At 27.7% G+C, this 12,805-nt stretch overlaps 1 protein-coding gene across 1 annotated transcript; it reads right to left on the minus strand.

Annotated features, from left to right (window-relative positions):
- Positions 1-338: 338 nt before the first annotated feature.
- Positions 339-12,461, minus strand: LOC137832799 (high affinity sulfate transporter 2-like). The gene is made up of 15 exons (XM_068641143.1): positions 12,307-12,461; positions 4,248-4,321; positions 3,786-4,136; positions 3,665-3,713; positions 3,375-3,579; positions 3,043-3,217; positions 2,902-2,967; positions 2,697-2,810; positions 2,507-2,623; positions 2,296-2,422; positions 1,689-1,975; positions 1,426-1,616; positions 1,181-1,266; positions 1,019-1,095; positions 339-728 (listed from the first exon to the last, which is right to left on the minus strand). The coding sequence occupies exons 3-15, from the start codon at positions 4,122-4,124 to the stop codon at positions 585-587; spliced, it is 1,977 nt and encodes a 658-aa protein (XP_068497244.1). The 5' UTR covers positions 4,125-4,136; positions 4,248-4,321; positions 12,307-12,461; the 3' UTR covers positions 339-584.
- Positions 12,462-12,805: the final 344 nt, after the last annotated feature.

The raw sequence follows: 12,805 nt of genomic DNA on the forward strand, positions 1-12,805 counted from the left end.
AATATAGAAGTCAAGATACTAGTTTATGAGAAAGCAGAAGATTTGGGTGCGTGAATGCATAAAGTTAGAAAGGTGAAGATGGTATTAAATGAGAACAGTACAGAATGTGACAGTACCATTTCCGCATCCCAAAAGCCAACCACACAACAATACATTATGTCACTTTCAACTTATGAACATTCTACTTTTTCAAAGTTTATGTTATGAACACTCTTTTTTTTCTCAAAGGTTATGGAAATTTTATACAACATATTTTAAGGAAATTTATATTCCATTCATTTGTTGATGGTGATTGAAGTATATCATATTTTAAACCAGTTTTTATCTGTCACATTCCATACATGAAATCATCAACTCAATTTTCTTTCTTCTGCAACAAATGAGCATGTGTTACATAAACAAAATAATTACTTACACACAACCTACAGTACAGTCAAACCATCACATACTTTTCTTTTCCTTTTCTTTTTATAAATCTGTGTATAGAATGAACAAAACCAAACACAACTATTGCTCATGCCATTTCTAAACATTTCCTTCAACACTTGATTTCCGACCCTTTACTTCACCTTTGACTTCAACTCTCATACTTCTCCTTCACCCTTTGGACCAAAAGTTGAAACAGCATCAGCCACTGTTAGAAATATTTTATCTTCTCCTATTAAGTCTGTTAACTTTGACGCACAGAGCTTCTCTATCACAATTGGCCCTGGGTTTGCCAAGATAAGCTGTGAAACACACAAAAGAGATTAATGTCTTCAGAATTACTACAAGTTGTTTTCTAATGCATGTGATTATTATTATTGCTATTATTGATGACATTGATTGCACGTAACAAACTCATTTAATTAATTAGTTCACTTAAACTATATCACTGTCAAGCAAATATAATATAGGACAGACATGGACCTTGGAATTCCTTATCATTTTTGGCAAATTTTAAGAGCACAGAACAGAACAAGATCAGTACCCAGAAAAGGTTAAATCTATGATTATTAGTTATTCATTAATTTATTACCTGGACTTTTCTTTTCTGAAGGCTCTTGAATAACTCTTCAAAGGCATGGATGCCACTGGTGTCAATATCAATAACAGCTGCAAGAATAATATGGTAGAGTGAATAAGTTCATTAATTCATGAAAATTATTCTTGAAAAACAGGATTTCTTAGGAACCCTTACGTGACATCTCAACAGTGACATATTCTATTCTGGACAGTCCACTTTTTACCCTTTGGGCTTCTTCACCACTCAGCCATCTCAGGATGCTAAAAAAAATTGAGATTATTAGATTTTGTACAACTAAAATCTAGAATATATGATTTATCATCTAATAGTTCTAATAGTAATGAAATTATTTAAGCTTAAATTAGATGAGTAAAGCAATATCTAGATTTTCTTAACATAAAATGAAAGCAGTGATTTACCTCTCCTTGATATAGTTGGAGTTTGAGAAGTAGATTGCAGAGTCAACCCTGACAATGAGCATGCCATTAATTTGGGTTGCTTTCGGGTATTGCAGGACGTTCCTATAAACAGTAGTTCCTGGAAGCTTCCCTAGTACTGCAGTTCTTGGTCTTGTCACTTGTAAAAGAATTTTGGCAAAAGATATAGCCACCTGCATAAGGAAGGATAAGTAAATGTGGCCAAATCGAATATGCAAAAAAGACAACACCAATCTTCTTATTACCGCGATTAGAAGGCCAATCTCAACACTTTTGAAGACAACACCAAGCAAGGCTCCAATGCAAGCAACAAAATCGAACTTGTCAATCTTCCATAGAAGAATAATGGCTTCAATGTTCACAAGGCCTAGAACTGCAGCTATTATAATGGAAGCAAGCACCGCATTTGGAGTGTACTTAAATAGCGGCGTAATGAGTAGCAGAGTCAATAACAAAACCATGGACATAACAATGTTCGATACTGCAGTTTTACAACCGGCCATGTAGTTCACTGCCGACCGAGAAAATGAGCCTACATAAAGATCAGAAAAACTCCTATTAGTATGACAGTTTTAGGTACAAGAAATTTGTATAAAGTAAGTTAGCTTAAAGTCGACATATAGAGTCGAGTCTATTATGTCATCCGCTATCGGGTCATTATCGGAACATTCATATTATAATGTTTCCCGCACAAACTGTCATTTTCGATTAAAGGGGTGTGTGTTGGAGATCCCAAGCATTTCATAGTATATAAGTTATGCAAACCTCACCTGATAAATCAGTTTTATGAAGTGAAGTTAGATTAAAGGACACTTCTTAACTAGAGACTTAAACATGATTTAATAGTTGTACCTGTAGCCACATAGCAAGATGTTAGAGAACCAGCAATATTCATGGCTCCCATTGCCATCATTTCTTTGTTACCATCCAGTGCATAGTCTTTCATGGCAGCAAATGTCCTCCCAATTGCTACAGCTTCCTGAAATTTGAGGAATTTAGCTGCAAGAGTATGAAAAGAATAGGAATTTTGCTTGTCTAAAGTAGGAAACTGAAAGATGCTTACCGTTAGAGCTACCATACCAGCTATCACACCAATCCGAATACCGGCTCCTAGGTATTTTCCACTGAAAAAAATCTCATTGGCAGATGCTGGATTCACACCCTGCTTAACATGTCTCACCTGAAATAACATACTTTTAGTTTCACAGTGCTTAATTTTGTTTCGACCACTCCCACAATTTTATGCTACTTACAATTGCCACTCCTTTCTTGTCTGCCCTGGTAATGAACACAAAAAAGGTAGACACTATGACAGATATCATAGGAGAAATTGCAGCCACCCAAAAGAGTTTCTTATTCTTTTTAGCCTGTTCATTGCAACAGTGAAGTTATGTTATGATGATGAAAGTTTCAAGAAAAAGGGCATCAAAGAAGGAAAGTTATTGTTGGCATCCTTACAATATACTTGGTTACAAGAAGGAAAGCCAAGAATGCTAATCCAATGACTAGTGTCTCCCAATTCCACTGCAAGCAAAGATTAAAGCAAATTAAATACCGACCCCATTTTAAAGTGAATTTCTAAGCAAAGTGAAACCTTACCCCGTGGTGTGCTGATTTAAACACCGAGCGCATGACAGAAACAATATCAGTTTTCTTGGTGAAGTCTTTTATGCCAAACAATCCCTTAAGCTGTTGCAGTGCAATTGTAATGGCAGCTCCAGCCATGAATCCCACAATGGCAGCATGAGACAAAAAGTCAATCAAGAAACCAAGCCTGCAAAATTCACGTTTAGATTGTAACACAAGACGAGAAGGATTTAGGCAAAGCAGTAAAAAGAGTGAATGAAAGATAATCTGAATTTTAAATCTAACTCAATCTCATATTATCTGAGATTTGCACCACGTGTTTTGAACATATTTATTATATATACCTGAGAACACCAAGTGCCATTTGAGTAACTCCTGCGAAGAAGGTGGCAGTAAATGCAAGACGCAGGTAGTCATGACTTTTGAAGTCGCTGATTTCATCGCTCAGCGTAGTCCCAAGCAAAAGGGACACAACAGCTACGGGTCCAATGGCAATATCCCTCGAGCTTCCCATGAAAGCATACACAAGAGGAGCCACAAAACTTGTGTCTGCACACAGTGAAGGAAAGCCAAGTCATGAAACTAAAAAACTAAGATGCAAGAGATTTTTCTTAAAGTAAATAAAGATTCTCACATAGTGCATATTGGGGTTCCAAATTCGCAAGCTTTGCGTATGCAATGTCCTGCCATGCATTTACATGTTAGAAAGTTATCATAAAAAACACATTTAGTTACAACTGATAGAGCAAGCTCACCTGAGGGATGCAGAGACTTGCAATGGTGAGTCCAGAAATGAAATCACCCCTGAATTTCTTAAGATTGTAATCTCTGCCCCATTCAAAAATGGGGAAGAGAGATTGCAGGCATAGTAGAAAGACTCTAAAGGGAGATTGGCCTTTAAATTTGTGTAAGGGTTTGTCTGGGAAGAAAGTCTCAACCACAGAATGTTTGATCTCTTGGAGAAGTGTCTGCTTAGGAGGAGATCCCACCTTGTGAATATTTGGCAAAGAATCTCCATGCCTACGTGAAGATGCCCCACTTATTATTTCCCCCATGGCTTTTTTCGCAGCCTCGTCACTCACACGCTGACTCATTTAACGTTTCACCTGCAAACCAGACAACACTTTAGTTATGCATTCTATTTTCTGCATGGTCACATTTTGTCATGGGAACTTTCTTAAATGCAAATAATTGACCATAAGACACACTCAAAGTACCAAATGATGTTACAAGCTTGATACTGCACGAACTTCTTGTTGTTTCTGTGATGAGACAAGTGCTTATATAGGATCTGAAATGAGAAGTGATGGGAAATGTCAACTTTAATTGATGTAATGTGTGAGGCTCAACTTCAATTAAACAAATTCTAGTTCTATTTATTAATGCAAGTCAACACCTCACCAACTTGGGAGGGTTAAAAGGTTGAACCAAACATAAAAAAGGGGTTATGGTACACAACACTTCAAAGCCAATTCTCACTAGAACTTCTTCTGATTAATAACACCTAGATAAGGTTAATTATTGCCATTGACCATGATTATCAATTAATTTTCACATTGGGTGGGAGTGTGTTTTTTCTCTTCTCCAATGTTGCTTTGTTGATTATTCATCATTCATTGAACGTTGTAGGACTCGCTTTTAGGTAGAGACAAGTCACAAAGCAATGTGTGAAAAATGACTGAACAAGAGTTTCACTTGGCTTTTCCATCATGATACTATCTAGATATAAAATTAAATCTAATTATTTTTCATTAGAAATAAAATTTGATTTTTATATATTTTAGATTGTTCAAGAATAAAAATGAGTATTGTCTGTATAATATTTTTAATTAAGATATTTATATTTACAAGTATATATTATTTTACAAAAAAAATCTCAGTGAAGTACAATATTATTAATTTTTACTTTTCTCAGTTTTCTAAGCGTGGCTTGTTAAGAAATTATTCACTTATTATATTTGACTTGTTACTTCTAACATTTTTCAATATTCTTCAAGTGCTTTTAGTTTATATAAAAACTTACACCTGCAACTTTGCTATATAAAGATAAACAATAACATGGGATGATTAATCATTGCATTTACCATATTGTAATATTTTCACTATTTTTTTTTCCTTTTATTATAGCTATAACAATTTAAAACACATAAACTAACATATTCTTTACATTAAATTTAGCAATACTAAATAAATACATAAAGAAACTACAATTGAAACATATTAAGTACCAAGAGTTATTTCCCTATTTGGTGGCTTTAGTTGTACAAAAAATGTACTTGAATTCACATGGCAATCAGATATCTTAAAGAAAATATAACTCATTACACTCTTTAAATTAAAAGCCCAATAAAATCCACTGAATTTAGCAAGGAAACATAATTTTTTTTAAAAGCTAATAAATTAGAAAATATTGATTATAGAAGGAAAATAGTAAAACTATAAGTTGTTATAAAGGTTTGATTAGGAGAATTTATATTAAAAAAATAGTAAAAACCAAAAATCTGTAGTATTTTATAATAGGTTTGGGTTTGAATGAATGTGGACAATATTGTGTCCAAGTTCATGAAAAAATGAAGGGAATTAAGGCGTTGATTATTAATTTATAATTGAGATTACAGCACAGCAATTTGCATAGCGTTGACTACAAATGCAATTGCCGCTTTTGTTGAGAGATTATATACGTCATATTATACTTTTGAATGAGACAGATAATTAAATACATTATATATAAGGATAATTTATTTGCAGTAACTTATATAATAAATATTTTTTTATTCTATCTCGTAATTATATTACTTATTTATTACATGTTGTACTTTCTTTTAAATTCCATTTTCTCTCAATCTTTGTTGTAAGAAATGTTACACAATTATGGGTACCCTCATTGTGTTTTTTTAAAAGAGAATTGCTTTTTAAATTATAACTTTCTTTAAAAAAAAACTAAAATTTAATGTTTCTTTATATGCTATACATGTTGAAGAAAGTGTGCTGAGGAAGTTGTTACTAGTATATAATTTCTTAGATCTTTAAAATGATTATATAGAAGTAAATAATAAATATTTAACCACGCAAATAGTGATTAAAAGTGGCTACTCAAAGGTTATGGTTAATTATTTTGAGAAATAAAAACTTAAATTATAAAGCTGCAACTCTTTATTTAAAAATTGGTTCAACTGAATTATTATTCACGCTATCGTATGTTTGATGTTTCCTAAGCAAAAGTCTGACGAAAAACAACTATTTTAAAAAAAAATAAAAATGAAGAACTTAACTGGGGAAGGGACTCATCGATTTCATCTCCAACATGAAGATTTGTTTTATTATTTCATTATTTTCGTGTGGTTTTTTTTATTAATCCGTTATCTTGAAATAATAAAACTAAGACCAAATCACTTATTATGTACAATATTACTTACTCCATGTTGTTATTTATGGATAATGACTCTCTTGCATTCTTTATAATTTCCACTTACTTTCATCCATGCGAATGAATTAAAATACAAAATTGTGAGATATTTGATGAGTGATTTTTTTTATTAAGTTAATTATCATTTGATCTCTTAATCAGAATGTTATGTGAAGTTAATCTTATAACTAATTAATAAAATTAAACCTTTGAGTATGATGATAGCTTTATAACCTACTTGTTGCAATGCTAATTTAATGCATGCACATGAATGGGCATGTTCATCTCTCTATGTCTAGTTAGAGACTATAAAATAAGAAAAATAAAGTGTTAATAATATATTCTGTTAAATATATTATTTTTTTATTGGTTGAATTATCTAAAATTACAAAAAAAAAATTGGATTTATAATCTATTTAATGAATCATACTCGTGGCTATTACATTTATAATAAATTTTATTCAATAATAAATAGTATGTTAAAAATATAATACAAAATGTATTATGAAAGATGTGTTGTTAGTATTACACTACAAGAAAATCATAAAATACAAACATTTTTAGAGATCAAAATAATTAGTTGCAATAGTAACTAAATTATAGACATTTTAGAAACTAAAACAAAAATTGGTTTTTAAATTAGTTTCTATTATTATTAAATAGTTTCTAAATTGGTATTTAATTAGCAACCAAGATTTTAGAGACAAAATTTAAAAACTAAATAATTAGTGATTAAAACTTTGGTTGTTAATTAGATACCGATTTATAAACTATTTAACAAACTAATTTAGAAACCAATTTTGTTTTAGTTTCTAAAATGGTCTATAATTTAGTTCCTATTACAACTAATTATGTTGGTCTTTAAATATTAGTTTTTATTTCATAATTTTCTTATCACTAAAATTAATATAAAATATATAAATGGAATAATCTCTTTACTCACAAGTTTACTTAATAATAAGAAAGAGTTAAATTTAAAGTAATTTTTAAATATAATATAGAATTTAATATAATACTCTTTTATTGATTTATTTTCATGTTAAAATTTAACTTAAGTGATTTTCATTCTATTCAATCTCCTCTATATCTCCAATTTGACTTTGGTGATGTAAATGTTGAGTTTATATAATTAGGTATTTCTCTACATAATATTATTTTTTTCATCTTTCTTTTGGTTTGATTTACTTAATGAACTAATGAAACATTATCATAAACATGCATCCCATGATTGCAAGAAAAAAATGATTTGATTTTAATTTATAAAACCTTAAGATTTTAAAATCCTCGAGGAATGCATGGTTTGGTGATAAAAGAATAATCCTTCAAGTTTTGTCACTGCCACATACCCTACCATCCTAATAAACATTTTCTCCATTGATTGTGTAACGCTATTAATCACATTAAATTAAAATAATTCTAATCATACATTTCTAAAAAAAAAAATTGTTAGACATCTTATTCTATCGATTTTTTTATTAATAAAAAATAATAAATAAATATAAATAAATTAAAAGGTAACTTAACTTTTATATAAAAAATATAAAAAATAATAAGATAAGATTTCACATCCACTTCAATCTCTTTCAAATTCTCAACAAAAATTATGAGTTATTTCTTATTAAAAAATCAACTAAAAATGCCCACTCTCGATAATAGCCATGAATTTCTTTTATGAATCTTATATGTTCCAATAATATTTTTCCACTTTTACCTCCAATTTTTTATTTTATTTCAAATAGAGCAATATCATCTTCCAAATCTTATCCTTTATTCATTTCTAATGAGGTTCTCTGGGCTATATATTTTATTAAAACTTTTAAAGGAAAGGTATTTTATTAAAAAAGTTAAAATATTATTCTTTACATAATTTTATAGCTTTTAAGATAAATGCATTTTAATATCTACCTCGAAATTTTAGTTAACTTTGTAAATTTGTAATTATTTAAAGAAAGTGATTAAAGAAAAACAAAAAAGTTCAGAAAAAAGGAAGCAAGTCATAATCTATATTACAAAGTTGAAAAAGGGAGTTACACCAGGAAGAAAATTCACGATAATGTAATTAAAAGTTATAGTTTCATTAGGTTTTTCCGTTACAACGTTGGATTTTTTTTATGCAGTCGAGGGGATAAATGTCACGAAATTTATATTTAAAATTGAAAATTATATTTTACAAAGAAATTTTATATGTAACTTAGTAACTTTTTTGTTGCATTATACAAGTAAAAATTTAGGTGAAATTTAAATAAAAACAAGAGAATGCTGGCAAGTAGCAATCTAATCTTATTTAATGATATATTATTCACGCTTTAACTTAAAAACATATATTTTATAGAATTTTTATTTGAAACCAAAGTTTTTTTTTAATGTAAGAAAATGATGTGTTTATTCTTATAACTCAAAATCTTATTTAAATCTAGAATCTTAAATTAATTGGCATACCAACATACTTTAATGGAAGATTTTTCTAGATATTATAAAATTAATAGTTAACCATTTATTTATTTTTCTTCTAAACATTTTTTTTAAAATTATTTATACTAAACATGTTAGAATCAATGTGCTAAAAAATAATTAAAATATGTTTAGTTTTCTTATGTAAGGACCTATGCAAGATTAAATTTTAGGACCAAGGTTCGTTCAAACAAAATTCAAAAGGAAATTTAGATGCTTTAACTATAACTTTAAAATCACGTTTCTCGATTTAATAGTTTCATTATTATTTTCTTCATTTAAAAGTATTAAATTTCTAATACACATGCAAAGTTTTAAACGATTAAAATAAAATAAAAAAAGAAAATATTTGTGTTTTGCTAATTTGTTTAGCACATAATTAATTTTTACAGTGAAAATTGAGTTCGTAGTCATTTTGATCTTTGAAACTGCAATTTCTTGAGAGTCAATTTTTTTTTTTAAATATTTAGTGTTAAAATTGCAATAATTATGTTTCGTTATTAAGTATTGCGATGATACCATATTTTCATTAAGCTGTAATGTTTAAGAATGATTTTATATTAAATTGTACGTTTTTAAAGACTAATTTAACAATATATATGTTCTAAAATTCAAGATTAATTTGTACTTTACATATTTAGGGATAAAATTATATTTGTAGTTTTTTCAAGAATTATTACTACCAGTTTACTCTTTCAAGTATAAAAATGATTACTCACCATAAAAAAATTATATACGAAATAAACAAGACTACTAAGTGACCAGAAAGAAATGATTATGATAATTTTAAATTTACAGAGCGCTTAAGAATATTTATAATGGAAAAAATTTATTGTAATATAAGTTATACAAGTTGTTTAAATTTAAAAAAAAAAGTCATTTATAAATTGAATAAAGATTTATATTTAAAAAGTGTATTATTTATATTAAAATGTTTTTCTATTCTCAAACAATTCTTATAAGAAACTTGTATGATATATGTTGAAGAGTTAAGACGACTATAATTTTAAAACTTGAATTAAAACAGTTAATTAAACTTAAATAATTACGAAATGATATAGATATTTAATAGTTCATTTATATTGTTTGGCAACTTTTAAAACTTGGATGTATATTTTTCATCACTTCTCAAATCTCAACAACCCACTACCACTTCTTTTCTACATCAAATGCAACTTCAACCCCAAAAAATAAAAACATCATTAACATTTAAAACTCCTGATTTCACTTTAAACATTATTTTACATTATAAAGCTTTTTCTCATTTATCAAAACACATATATTATTAACATATAATTTTTTTAAAAATTATTTAAAAGAAAATAAATCAATAAACGTTAGGACCAATTCAATTTTTTTTTTAACATGCTAATACCTAATTATATGATTTTATAGTCATTATAATTGAGCCTGGGTTCACTTTCTCTGTTTCTCATTAACTGTACATCGCTGGCACTGCGCGTGGCACAGGTGTAACAGTATTTCTTTATTATTTAATTCTGTTAAAACTTTAGATTAATTTAAATTGTTATAAAAATATTATTCAATTAAAATATTTTCTTCTTCTAATTTTAAATCTATAATTAAGTGTATCAGGTTAACATTAATTACAATTAGATAGTTTAATTCAGGATTGAATGCATTTTTTTTTGTTAATTTATTGTATAGATGAAAGTGAGATAAAGTTGAACGAAGTGAATGAAGTTATAAAAAGATTTGAGGGTATTACTGTATATTTCCATCTCCTATCTTAATAAAAATAAGTAAAAATAATTTTTAAGAAATAATTTTTTACATTATTTTTTACCAAACAGTTTATATTTTTATTTATTTCTTATCTATTTATTTTTACTTATTTCTCTTTATTAAAAAATTATCATGTTCTCTTTATTTCTTTTCCTCTGTACCAACCAGAACATTAGTTTTCTACTTTTAGTTAAATATTTTATCTACATTTACACCTCGGTATGATTTATACAATATCTTCTAATCACTACATACTAAATTTAAGGGTTGAAAATTTATTTTAAACTTTTTTTATTAAATAAAAAATAAACTTAAATAAGTTTTAAATAATTAATATAAGTTCAGTTTTTTTAGTAATTAATATATTTTTTAAAGATTGGCACTACATAAAATATACTTTTTTTTGTTTAAGTTCCTCAAAAAAAATTTATTTATATTTCATCTTCATTATTATGTTGATTTTTTTAATTGATTCGTATAATATTTTTAGAATTCTCTTTTAACTTCAACTTTTTTTTATGATAACTACGAATATGTTTTTCATTATATCTTAGTGTATCATGTCAATTCAAATAATAGAAAAAATTATATATATTAGTTTTCAATAATATAAATTTGAAATTAGAGTATTCGATTTGAAGAAAAAAATGATAAAATAATTAAAACAAAAATAGTTCATATATTTAGAAGTTGAAGTCTAGAAAAATATGGATATGTCTACATTCATTTTTACTGGTTTACTTAAGGAAAACTTGTTTAATTAAAATTCATTGAATTTGAACCACTGGTTACTGTCCACGTGGCCCTAGGTTGTTGGGCATGCACGTGTTTGTTTTCTCTTCTTAGTCGATGACTAATTCACTCCACTATTTTATTTATCACTCACTAAGTTTTTTTAACCACCCACTTTCCCATCAAATTTGCGTAAGCACATACTTCAAATCTCCATTTTGATGTCATACAATACTCATCATGTTTCACAAAATAAAAAAACGAAAAATATGGCTAATACTTATTGATTTTATTATTATTAATTCAGATTTTATTACTCTTAAATTATTTTACCGTTATATTGTATTAATGGTCAATTTATAGACATGTTTGTATTCCTAGTTTATAGCTTCCAGTAATTGTAATTATATATATATAATTGAGTGAATCAAAATGAATAAGATCAGTCTTTTGCAATTTTGTGCATTTAATAAGTTGCTACAACATTTTTCCTTATCTTAGATGTTTTGATAATAGTATAATAAGTAATTTGATAAATACAATAAAAATTATTAAAATAAACTTAAAATGACTATGGTATCATGTGAAATAAACTTTAAATTTAACTTAATTTTATAAAACCAACTTATAAAATAAGATTTACATCTATTTATACATTATCAAATTTTTTTGTTATCAACCCATATCATTAATAAAAAAATTGTATACTGAATATATAATTTCTCAAATAGTTTTAGTTTGTACCATGAAAATGGATGAATAAAACAGACAAACTGAGTTCCATTTCGATGAAAACTAAGATTAGAAATGAATAAATAGTTTTCCAATTTTTTCGTGATAAAAAAACACAAAGAGAAACAAATGTAAAAGCTACCATCATCACAGCTTCAAAGCATTTAATGAAGAAGAAAGTGAAAAGCAGGAGTAAAAATGAAACTCACCATGAGTAGAGGAGGTTCTTCAATGGCCTCAACCACATAAGAATTTGCAGAATTTGAAGGTGGAGAAGCTTCAATGCGCAGAGTCGTTTTCTAAATCATTGGCATCTCTCTCTAATCTCTAATACAAAACACACAAAATGAATTGAAGTTTGGATAGAACTATGGACTTCCAAACCTCCTTTAATAGCAACAAAAACTAGGTGCCAAAGCTCATCATAATCAGAATCTTAATTTACAAAATAATTGAATATTGAAGTAAACTTCTAGATATAAGTTTTTGATTTGTTCGTCATATTATGTACACATTCATTTGTTTATTTTCCTTTCAAATTCATTAGTAATTTTATAACAAAAATAATATGCAGAGGCAATTTTGAAATGCTGGCTTCCACAATTAATACAAAGGGAAAGATACAAAATAGGGAATCTCATGGTCGGTTCGTTATTGCTGATGCCACAACAAGTTGGTTTGACAAAAATAAACATTTATTAGATTAAA

The sequence above is a fragment of the Phaseolus vulgaris genome, chromosome 6 (assembly GCF_000499845.2).
Source record: "Phaseolus vulgaris cultivar G19833 chromosome 6, P. vulgaris v2.0, whole genome shotgun sequence".
Classification (NCBI taxonomy): domain Eukaryota; kingdom Viridiplantae; phylum Streptophyta; class Magnoliopsida; order Fabales; family Fabaceae; genus Phaseolus; species Phaseolus vulgaris.